This window comes from Stegodyphus dumicola, chromosome 5, assembly GCF_044657685.1.
Source record: "Stegodyphus dumicola isolate Sdum_Otavi_A_Nest chromosome 5, ASM4465768v1".
Taxonomy (NCBI): Eukaryota; Metazoa; Arthropoda; class Arachnida; order Araneae; family Eresidae; genus Stegodyphus; species Stegodyphus dumicola.
The window spans coordinates 116,205,758-116,218,036 of record NC_140772.1 but is presented as its reverse complement, the minus strand read 5'-3'; the positions used below and the strand labels follow the sequence as shown (position 1 = coordinate 116,218,036).

General features: G+C 32.7%; 1 protein-coding gene across 2 annotated transcripts in view; it reads left to right on the top strand.

The window, feature by feature from the left end:
- Positions 1-12,279, top strand: part of IA-2 (tyrosine phosphatase IA-2) — a 991,654-nt gene that overhangs the window by 300,928 nt on the left and 678,447 nt on the right. For both annotated transcript variants that reach the window (XM_085816984.1, XM_085816983.1), the window contains exon 2: positions 9,418-9,468. In XM_085816984.1, the coding sequence (XP_085673110.1) occupies positions 9,418-9,468 (51 nt within the window). The remainder of the gene's footprint in view (positions 1-9,417; positions 9,469-12,279) is intronic.

Here is a 12,279-nt window from a genome sequence, read left to right as displayed (position 1 = left end):
TTAAAAAAACGAAGTTTCGTTTTTACGTTACATGCGGCGACAAGGTCGAATTTCTAATGGACGTAACTACTCGAGTAATGATAAGTCCATGATATGAAAAGATATTCTGTCGGATAAGAAATCGTTCATTAGCAAATTAAAGTTTGCAATTATTTTTAACTAAAAACTAAAGTTATAAATTTGTTTTGACTTTCATGAAATAGTAGTATTTTTATATCTTTTTTTTTTTTTTTTAACTTTAGTGAATTTATGGTGTAATGAAACAACTACAAGACAGTTAATAATTTACGCCATTCGCTATGCGACTGAAAGAACAAAACTGAGTCCTTTATATTAGCCAGTTTATTACTCTCTTCTCCCCCTTTTTATTTTTTATTTTATCCTCTCATTGTTCAAATATGTAAATTTTTATTTAAAAGATACTGACTTCATCATTCCTTTGCCGTGATATTTTGCATTCAAAAACTAAAGGGGCTTTTTTGCTCTCGAATTTACAATGTGCTGTTTTAATGGTATTTTTGGCGATCTTTCAAAACTAGTTTCTAAATATTCCTTTCCTAAATTTCCCAAAGCATTTCCTCCCTTCTTGTAACAATGATGTACTATACTGCCTGACAAAGAAAACACAACACTATGAAGGAAAGAATAAAATGCGATGAATTTTGACGGACAGATAGAAACTGCATATAATAATAAGTAATTTTAATTTCCAAACTTTTATACAATATAGCGATCGAATGTACAGTGTGAGCAATAGGAAGCAGGATCTTGCGGCGATACAAGAAGCAAGTCTTCGAAGTACATATGAAATCATAATGAGGATAGTGACCTGAGCGATGGATAACGATAAGCTTTCAATCATCCTCTGATTGAGGTTGGGCAGATGAAGTAAATGACAGCTAATCAAATAACACAAATGTTCGATCGGTTTAAAATCTGGGGGCCTCGGTGGCCCATGCAGCATTTCAGTACCTTGTAGAGCCTGTTTACTGATGATTGCTATGTGCGATCGGACTTTACTTGCTGAAAAACTGCATTTCATAACCGTTAAATGTATGCTGCGGAACGTCAGCGTTGAGCCACAGGCTGCAGAATGTCATTCATGTATCATCTTGCCATCATTGTACTGCAGTGGTTGAAGTCGGTGATTCTGTAATTGCGGAGGTCTTCTTAAAGGCATCACTGCTGCGAGCCACTTTAAACCAGTTGTCTAGAAATTGTTCTTGACGATAACCGAAGCACACAAAACTACTTGCATATTCTACATAATGCTGATACTCATGCTTTGCAGGGCCACCACCGCACGCCTTCGGATGCATCATTCCAAGCGTGCTGATGTCAGCCTAGAGCCCAGACACATCAGGACCCTTGGCACTATTCATACTTCCTTTTTCAACCCATTTTCTCAAATCTTTTAAGTAGTGGATCATATCGATGCGTTTCAGCTGCGAACGAAGGGAGAATCAACTAGTCTTTTGCGGGACTAAAGCGAAACCCCTCGTTAAAACGTTTGTTAACTGAAAAATCGCGAAAAATATGATACCGTATCCCATCTTCTGCTCAACTAGCTTCTGAGACGAAAAATAGTGCGTAAAACGATTTTTCCATGCGACAGAAGTTGCTAACTGTTGACTCCTCTAACTTTCCTTCTGCTTTACCTCGCTAACTTATTACATGCCAAATTTTCATTTTACACATAAATCGTACAGCTGAGGATTCCTTGCAATTTGTATACAATTGTACAACTAAATCTTCATGGTGCTGCATTTTTTCTGCCAGGTATTTTGTAAATGAGCAGTATTCGCTGATTTTGATTGGTAATTTTAGGATCTATTTGTTGCATTTACATTGCATAGCACTAATAATTAAAACGCATCACGAAATTTGAAAACAGAATGATGATGACTAAAGATTCTCACATATGAGTAGCTACTATAACAAACTTAGGAAACTGCTAAGTACATGCTACGTAATGCGTAATAAATATCACTGTAAAGTGTAAAACCTGGTCTAATTTTCTGAATTTAAAACTCTAGAGGTTCTGGCTTACATTTTATGCATTTTTCAGAATAAAAGATAAATCTTACCGTATCCTCGTATAATAGGTAAGGTAAATGAAACCGTAAGATAAATGAAACCAAATCAAGCATAAATTAAATAAAATTTTACCAACATAAATGAAAGGCATGATTTTGTATGATTCTGATGGAAATGGCTGGCTAAAATGTAATATAATCAAATGAATACTTAAACCCTTGTTTTAAAAATGTTCTGGCAATAATTTTTTTTAGCATTTCTCTAATTTCTCCCGAGCACTCTCTCGCTCACCCCAAAACCACTATCGCCCACGATGGATTTAGAGAAATTGCGAGTGGATTTTTAGGCATTCATCACAGTATTCATGGCAGAATTTGTCTGAAATAAAAGAAAATTATACATCCTATTAATAAATCCATCTTGCTTGTCAATCTGAGTTCGGGTAGTCCGGAATAATCAGTCGGTAAGGATAGGAATATCCGAATGTAGCATTGCATGCACTGCAGACACCTTTACTTCAGTATATGTAATTTATAAAGAAGATTATATTGTAGTCTGCCATATAATTCATATCAAACTTCTATTTCAACAATGTCTAAAAAGAAAAACTTTTACGGTCACTATGTAACTGTAACAGTAATTACGATGTTTATAAGATTCTATTCATTTCATTTCAACTTGTATTTTGAAACGTATGCAGGAATAAAAGCATTAATATTCATTGACTTTAAGCTAATAAAAAATAGCAAGAATATAAAGATCTGTATATGGAAAATAATCAAGGAGGAATTGATTACTACCTTTATTTTGATTTATGAAGTTTTATCATTTATATTTTTCTTTTTACTTAGTAGAACTAAAAATATATTCATTTGTTTTTGCATCCAGTTTTATTAAACAACTATCCCTTTCATACTGGAAAAAAATGCAATAATTCAGAAGAGAAGAAAGTGCAACTTGAATCTTTGTAAAAGAAGTTTGACTTTTAATCCTCATTGATGAGTAGAAATTGCGAAAGTGAAATAAATGAAGAAATCTAAAGATTTACAACTTCAGAAGAAAGACTGGAAATGAAAACAGAATAGGAAGAAAATATTAATCGGAGTTTCTTGTATGAAATAAAAAGAAAATATAATACATGTTTTTTTTACTTAAGTATCAAAACAAAATACGTAATTCAGATTACCTATTTTTAATGCGATTAGATGGGATATTGATTGTCAAATTCCACAGAAAAAAAAAAAAAAAATATTGTGTCATTTTAAAATCTTTTTTCGCAAATAAATAAAATTATTTTAAAATATAAAGGCGATTTTATCAAAAGATTTCGTACATGTACGCTGTAATTTTATTTAAGCAAATTTCCTAGCCCCTCTCCCCTTTTTAATTCTTATTCACTTTAGAAAGGATTCTTCAATTTTCATCTTTTGGGGGCGAGGTTATAAACGTAGTTTTGCCATTAATAGACTTTTTTTTCGTTAAATTAGAGTATTTTGTTATGTAGTGTTGTTATAATTAAAATAGAAACTCAACACATTAAGATGGTTATGGAGAATGGATTATGATATCTATGCAATAAAATTTATCAAGCTAATCAATGAAGCTTAAGAACATTTGACAGAAATCCAAAGAGACAAAAAAAGATAAACTCTTTTAAAACAGCCGAAGCTCTTTTAAAACATTGCGACATCATCTATGAGAGATGACGATGGACTACGTGCTTCTTATAACATTACTAATTACCTCACACCACTAATGAACTTATACCAACTGTAAATGAAGTAATAAACACCGGGCTGCTTAAATAATTTTGATACTATAAGAATAATTCCACTGAGTAATAATACAATACAAAGAAGGACTGGCGAAATGGCTCAGTGCGTAAAAAATAAAAACATTTCAATTCCCTATACAGCTTGACGAGTCAACTTTGCCAGGAAACGAAGCTGTACTTTTAGTTTATGTCAGATTTGTAAAATAAGGAAAAATTTCCCAAGAATTGTTATCTATCAAATGTTTAGGAACTAATATAAAAGGTGAAACAAAACTCAATGAATTGAAAAGATCTTGCGATGTAAAAGCTATACCCTTAAGTAATATCCTCTCCATTGCATCCGACAATGCACCAGCAATGGTAGGAAGAGACCAAGGCTTGCTGGCATATTTTCGCCAAAAATCTTAGTTAACACTTAATGCAGGGTTTACTAATTTATTTCATTAGAGTAGTTAATGAAATGTAGTCATTAGAGTAATTAATGTTTGGATTGATTTATGTACTCTTTGATTCAATGTTGCGATTGATGAAATGAAGAATAATGATTTGCTACCCAGTTTAATGAATTCAAAAATATGACATAGCTAATATGACTGACTGATTTTTAGCGAATCCAGTTTGTTGCTATAAGGTGATTAATTAAACTTAATAATACTTCCTGTTTAGTAGGACGTCAATTTAGTGCAGCATTAAGCCTCATGACAAGATGGAGCCGCTTAGACGGTATAGTGGTTAGGGAAGCCTACTGGAATATCGAAGGGCCCAGGTTCGAAACTCCGAGAAGGCATAGATGTTTGTAAATGTGTCTGAGTGGCATGAGAGTACTCTAAATAAGCGGTGAGCCGAAAGTCCTCTCATGAGGTTGATGGTAGGGGAAGAGGGGTAGGAGACGTTTGGACCCGTCCTCCCCACAGTGTTGTCCTTCAAAATTGGGGGTCGAAAATGAGCGAAGTCGTACTGTCACCTGTATGGTGCTCAAGGCTTTGCTAACGACAGGGCAATCTTGCTCTCCTTGCCAGGATGAATTTCGTTGGCTTGTTCTGATGTCATTGTCAGGCAAGTGAGATAAAACACACAACACACAAAATGGAGACTTACGAATGTTACTCACAAGCTTAGAGCCGAATATAAATAATCTCATATCATCCCATCACGTTCGTCCATCACATTAAGGGGGGGGGGAAATGTGTTCTTGCATTTTAAAACAAAAGTGTAATTTCAATAAATATTACAGGAAATATTAGAATGCTTCATTTATATTTTATTTTTTCGCCACCATTTACCATTCAAGACATCAAAGTTAAATTTGCAATTTTTCTACTATGCACTGATATAGAGCTATTTCACTTGAAGTTTCATGGTCAGTTTTTTGTCGTAGGAAGGAGTCCATACGCATTGTAAGTTTGAGAACTACTGTCCCAGACACATTCCTTGTGATATGTGAAAACAGGGTTATGATCTAAACTGGTTCGTATTTGCTTTCAATTAAAATGACCAACTAATGTACTATCTATGTTCTGTCAAGCATTCAACCCTTGTTTTCAATTGCTAATGATCTGTCTCGAATAACTTTTTTCATGTGTTATTAATGATCATCCGGATACTTGGAAACTTGTGACACTTGTAAATGCAAACACTGATTAGCTGAGTGCGTCCACGCCACATGCACTTTTTTTTTCCTTTTGTCCTTTCCCCCCCCCCTCTTCTCCTTTTCACCTTTCTGAATCATATTAATTCAGTTATTGAAGTCACTACTAACGCTCAAAATAATAACTAAAGTAACAATAAATTTTTTCCCACCTCATTTCCATTTTCCATTTAACGTGATATTTTTTTTTTTTTTTTTTTTCTAGAAATTCTGTCTGGTTTACAAAAAAATAAATAAATAAATAAAAACCAGAAAACATTGCTTGGTTTGCTTATGTGACAAGCACTTTTTTTTTATTTACCAAATGTCAGCCTGTTGATCACTAGGTCATTAGGATACGTGTTCGCCAATATTTTTCCATAAGAAATTTTAAATGAGATAATGCGGAGCATTCGTCAATGAGAGCAGCCATAACTATTCTCATTGCATTTCCCAAATTTCACGAGCCTTGGATTAGTTCTTCCAGGGGCCTTGTTTACACTCCTGAAGTGTGTATAATGCAAGTGTATTTACTGATGTCTTGTTTAAAAAAAACAATTATTTATATTTAGTCACCAACTTCTGTGCAGTTAAATCACGTATAATGCGTAACAAATATTTCTGTCGAAAATAAATACTACAGTTATACTAATGAATACGGAAGTTACAAAGGTGTAAGGTAGAATATTCAATGTAAAACATTTCGAATTTCCTTTTCCCATAACAGGTATTCTTTTAATCACATTTTGCAATGCCAGTTTCAGAAATATAAAACTGCATATTTCTCAGAATGACTATTCTAAAGATTGATTTCTGATTCGTAATCTTGTTATACTTCACAAGATATTTCTTTCTTGCAACAATTTTATGATGGCTCAATGATTCTTTACTCTAAGGTCTTGTTTAAGCAAGAAAACATAAAATTTGTGCAAATTTGTGCGTTTTGATCCAACATACAAGAACATCAAACTATTTTCAAAGGAACTCCAAGACAACTCATTTGTTATATGCCAGACAGAACAACTTTTATATAAAAAATGCATTGGCGTTCTTTGGTAGGGAAACGAGACACCACTTTCTGGAAATATTTCTATAAAAATATTTTCTCATGGAAATGCTTAGAATTTATATTAATAACAATGCAATAATTATTTGTGATTAAAAAATGTTCTGTAAATCGGTAGAGACTTTATAACCTCCTTGACTCTTTCTTAATTGTCCAAAAGCGATGGAAGCTTATTAAAAATTATATTCTCCTCCACATCGCTTTCGGAAACGTTTTGTAATGCCACGCTTTTGTAACAATAAACCGCCTTAGAAGATTTGAGTTGAGTTGCAAAATCGCTGGTTCGTTAAATGGACTGGATGGAAAGCAACAAAGAATCAAAAAAGTGTTTCGAGTAACTTAATACTCTCTTTACAGATAGAAGCTTGTTTTTTAGATCCTTTCTACGGAAAAGATTGCCGTATTCGAAGAGGTAGAAGAAAGCACGTTAAGAATTTTCTTACCTGTTTTTCCTTTTAAAGGGATTTAGCTCATGATTTCACGGCGGAATGAAATGCTAAAGTAATAAGGCGAATTCTAGCTAAAAATTATTTTTATGCAAAGACGAAGCGGAGTAATGTAATATTTTAAAAGGAATTTCTAATTAAACTTGAAGAAGTTCGTAGTAAATCTTGGAAAAAGTGAAATCTTCAGGGGATGAAATCCATTAACATTAATTGAAGAAGGCTTAGTTAGCATATTTTTTTTTGAAGCCAAGTGCATAAGTGGTTACCAGGACTCAAAATTTTGTAGTAACTTGTTCTTTGGAAATATTTGTTATGTCATATTGGAACTCGTACAGTTATTTTTATGTCAACGCATTTCCAGGAAAATAGCTATTATTAATGCATTCATTGACGATTGTTGTTAAATCGAAAAGCTCCAAAAAGATATTCAAATGTTTACACACACACACATAGACACGCACTCACAATAAAAATTACACACACTCGTATGTAGTAAGTAATCGATAGGAATATAAATAATATTAATAATGACTATATATATTGCATAAAAATTGTTTCCCTTTTTGTATATAATTAAAGCGTCTTTCATTATTTATGCATTAAAATTTTCTGGCAACATATTATGAGTTAAAAGTTTCTTGGACTGTTAAACCTCCAACATTGTAGTATGTACGAAGTTAAATCTTTATTTTATATTCATCCCTTTATTTTTACCTTAAAACTGAATTATCTAGATAAAAAATTGCAATGTCCACTAGTGGCTGAATAAATTGCAATTCAACCCGAGTTGGCATCCCGGCGAACGGGTTGGTTGCATGAGTGTTTTCTTGAGATTTTCTGAAGGGTAATGTAAACACGAGCTAGTTCACTTAGAAAGTCATCCATGAAATCGTTAGGCAACCTGTCTGCCATATCGAACCTTAAGCCGGTTGCCTTCACATGCCTTGTGATATTCAGTTTGTAGAAACATTAGGTATTTTTTGGAAGCAGGCAAGAGGAAAAATTAGCAACGCTTTCGCCGGGAATCGAACCACGGACCTCTGCAATTACGGCCCAGCGTACAAAACACCACACTACGAAGGTGGGAGAAATACCTTATATACTACCCCTTTTAAACGGCGATTGTTTTTTTTTTAGAGGACTCAATCGCCAAATCCTGGGTGTGGAGAATCATCATCCAACACCCTTTTAGATGGGCGCCACTGTAGAGACATTAGGATTTTTGCAAGCTGGAGAGATTGAAAAATGAGTAACGTCTTCGCTGGGAATCGAACCACGGACCTCTGGAATACCGGTCCAGCGTACAAAACCACTACACCCCGAGGGCACGCCAAGAAGGTGGGAGCAATACCTTATAAGTTAAATAAACAAGAGCGAATTTTAATTTCTCTCAGAAACTGATAATTATTATGTCAGTTTGAAGAATGCATGAAATGGATGAATTTTGCATAATGTCGGAAAAATATACAGTTTAAATTTTTTTGTAAAATTTAAACTGTATATTTTTCCGACATAAAAAAAAAAAAAAGTTTGCTAATACGTAGTGCTTATGTTATAAATCGCATTTTGCCTTGTTAATGCCATAAAAGAACCTCGGTTTATTTTCATCAAAATCGCTATAAAAAGAACCTTTTGTTGCATTTCTCAAAATATTCACAACATTTATTTTCGAAAATAATGGCATCTATCGGCAGTCAAGAGATAATCATTTGTGATTTATTGCTTATCGCATAAGACAAAGTTTGCTTCCAAACATTTCCTCTTCGTTAAGCTTTTTTTTTTTTTTTTTTTTTTTTTTTGCTTGCATTAGACGATATACAGCAATACTGGGAAATCATGTTTGAAAATCGTGCAGGAACTTTAAACTTATGATATTTTATAGGTAACGTTTAATTTGATGACATTTTAATATGCATAAGAGTTGGAAAACAGCACTTAATGTGTTAATTTGCAAATAAATTTAAACGAGAATATCTTACTGAAAGCCACTTCACGTGATAAAATTATTAATTTAAAATTTCAGGTTGCTGCAAGGTGTTAAAATCATGTTTGAAGTATAATTATATTTTTTATTCATTTCTCTTCTTCATATTTTAAATGTTGGATAAAAAGCGTTGTGAGTAAATTAATAAAAACATGAAATTAATTATTTCCTTACTTAAAAATTATTAACTGGAAATTCTAGTGGTTATTTTTTTCTATGCATGATTCTGTTGCGCTTCGAATTCTTATTATGTTTTAATAATCTTGGAAGCGAGGCAATATTTTTACAGAAATGCATCAGTTTCGCTGCAGTGAAAAAGTCATCTCATGATTAGTTTCTGATAGCTTTAAAACATACATGTTTTAATTTGCTTCTTCATTTATATCTTTCATTGCACGTTTTATATCTGTTTTCTTTCTGTGTAATCATTTTCAGTATTCAATGTTTATTCCATTATTTATTTATTTATTTATTTATTTGCAGGTTGCCTCTTTAGCCCGATACTTTGTGAAAGAGATGAAGAATGTTACGATGGTAAGATATTAATACTTATACTTAATATTTTAATTTGTATAACCACTTAACAAATATTTTTATATAAATTACAATATATTATTAACATCTGTATGCATGTATGTGCCTTGCATTGTGAAAACCGACAGTACTTCGAGCCATCAAATTTTTTGCAACGTAGCTCTCTACTCAAACATGTCTAAGCACGAATTTTGAATTTCGAATTTGTTTTATTATTCTTTAGCCTAAATTGGTGTTAGTCCTGAAGGGCTATTAGTCTCGAAATGGCATTTTGCTTCGAATCACTTTAAATATCTGAATCATTTTTCAAACTGTTGCCACCAAATTTTATCGCCCTATATTATATTAAAAAAAACTAAATAATGAAGAAGCAACATGAATGTATGTTTCTCGCATTGTGGAAAAACAACGGTACCTTGATTCATTAAATTTTGAATAATATAATCCTGCACTCGAATATGGGCACCTGGAAGCCCAAGTATGGAATTGTTTTATTATCCATTTCATATTTCGTAAAACGTTAACTAATTTTTTATTAAAGAACTCAACAATCTCCAAGCGGGCAGTGGCAATACTGTAAGGAATAAAACATTTTTATCTCCAGCATGCGAGACGGTTTAGCGGAAATTCTAAAAGATGCTGTTTTTAAATAATTTTAGCCCAATTTCAGATTATTTCATATTTTGTAAAACTTCAATGAATTTTTGATTAACAAGTTCGACCGTTTTAAAGCGAGAAATGGCAACACTATTCGAAATAAAAACACTTTTATCTCCAGCGCTCGAAACTGTTGCCATTCGGAAAGATGTAAAATATTTATCTTTCAGTTTAAATTAAAAAACTCGGCTGGTACACTAACTGGACTCATTAAAATTATTATTTACTTTTTTATGATAATTGTTTAGCGGATGGCTGTGGAAGCGGTTAGTTTTTAATGAAATAATATAGCAAGTATGAAAATATGTATTACGTCCTATAATACTCTACTGCGAATTCTACAGATATGCTTCTTTTGAATATTTTGTAATTTTGCGGTTGAAATGAGTTTTATGTGACGTAAATATTAAGAGTATATTTCATAAATAAAATTAACATATAAAAACTTAATCATAAAAATTTTTTTAAATGTTTTTGTTAGCCATCTTACTAAGAAAATTGAGTATTGATATGGTGAACTGAGAAAAGACTGAAAAATTTATGAATCTCTATGCCAAGACTTAATAACTCTGCACCGGGAATGATAAGCAGAGCTTTAAAAAATTTTTGTGATTTTTTTGTTGAACTGTGTGAGATATAAGAGTGAAAAAAAAAAGCTGATGTGTACACCACATGACTTCCTTGTATGGAATATTAAATTATGTGCACTTTTTCCTGCATTTCATTTAAACATATTGAATTGAATAAAATCTACTTCGTCGATACCGAATAACCCACAAAGAATAAATGCACTCTTTAAAATTCACTACATTTATTTACCGAGCGATACTCAGGCGCTAGGTTCACTTAATAGCGTTACATCTCATTCATTTTATAACACAGAATGCATGAAAATGATATTACCTGAAGAATTGTCTAATCTTTGCCACATCTTCTATTCAAATACTATAATAAAGCTAAAACGATGTATGAAAGAAAATAAACAAATAAAAAAGAAACAGCTTTTCATAGACGATTCAGCGCCGCTTACCTAATGCGCATGCGCTACTCGTACAAATTCTCTTCTTTCAGAGACTGACTGACGACAATATTTGCTGTTAATATGAAATACTTACTTCCTCAAATTTCTCATTCAATTAATTCTGTTTTCATTTCGCGGCTAGGCAAAAATGCATAAAAACTCTCAATATTTTCATTAAAAATTGAAAGATCATAAAACACCAAATAAATCATAAAACACCAAATACAGTTAAAACAATGAAAATTTTTTTTTTTACAATTAAAATTTCAGTTTCTACGCAAAAAGAAGCAATTCGGAGAGCAGGCAAGAAGGCAGATTTTTCGGTGCACAAAATTAAAAGTTTCCTTTTGGTCCCACTCGGCAAAAAGATACTGAAAGTGCAAAAAGAAATAATTCACAGTTCTGCTAAGTTTCAAATGTAAAAATATGGCTGCTATGGTATAAAAAAAGCCTTAAGCGCACATAAACAACTTTTAAATTGTTGATAATTCTACAAATGTTGCGTACAGATTAGCTAAAAGCATAAAAACCTTAACCGGAAGATAAGACTAACATAATTCAGTCATTTTTAAAGCAAAAATCGCCCAACTTACCAACATATAAGAATAAAAAAAACTGAGCTCAGTGAGCCGAGTATCAGAGTGGGTATATATATATTTATGTACTTTTGGTGCTGCCGTTTGCAACCAAAAAAGGGAGGTGCACATCTACTTGTTATAGCAAGCTTATATAACAAGGGGAAGGGAAAGTAATGTCGTTTTTGCGTATGTCGATATTTGATTGTCATTTGTCATCTCATTGCTTATCTCATTTTAAGGTTATTGTGGTGAGTTGCTCACTTCTAAATAATTCAATACTGAACTTTTTTTTTTTCAAATTTGGGGTGAAATCGCCAGCAAAATACCAAAACAGCATATCCGGCAGTGTATGCTTTTTGGGTTTCTCAAGGGAAGTAACGCAACAGTTGCGACCAAAGACATTTGCGATGTTTATCCACATGCATTAGATGTTCAAAAATGCCAAAGATGGTTTTCCAAGTTCAAATCCTGTAATTTTGATCTCTCTGACTCCTATCGATCAGGGAGACCAGCATCATTAGACAACGACATGCTGAGGGCAGAGGTGGAAGCAAA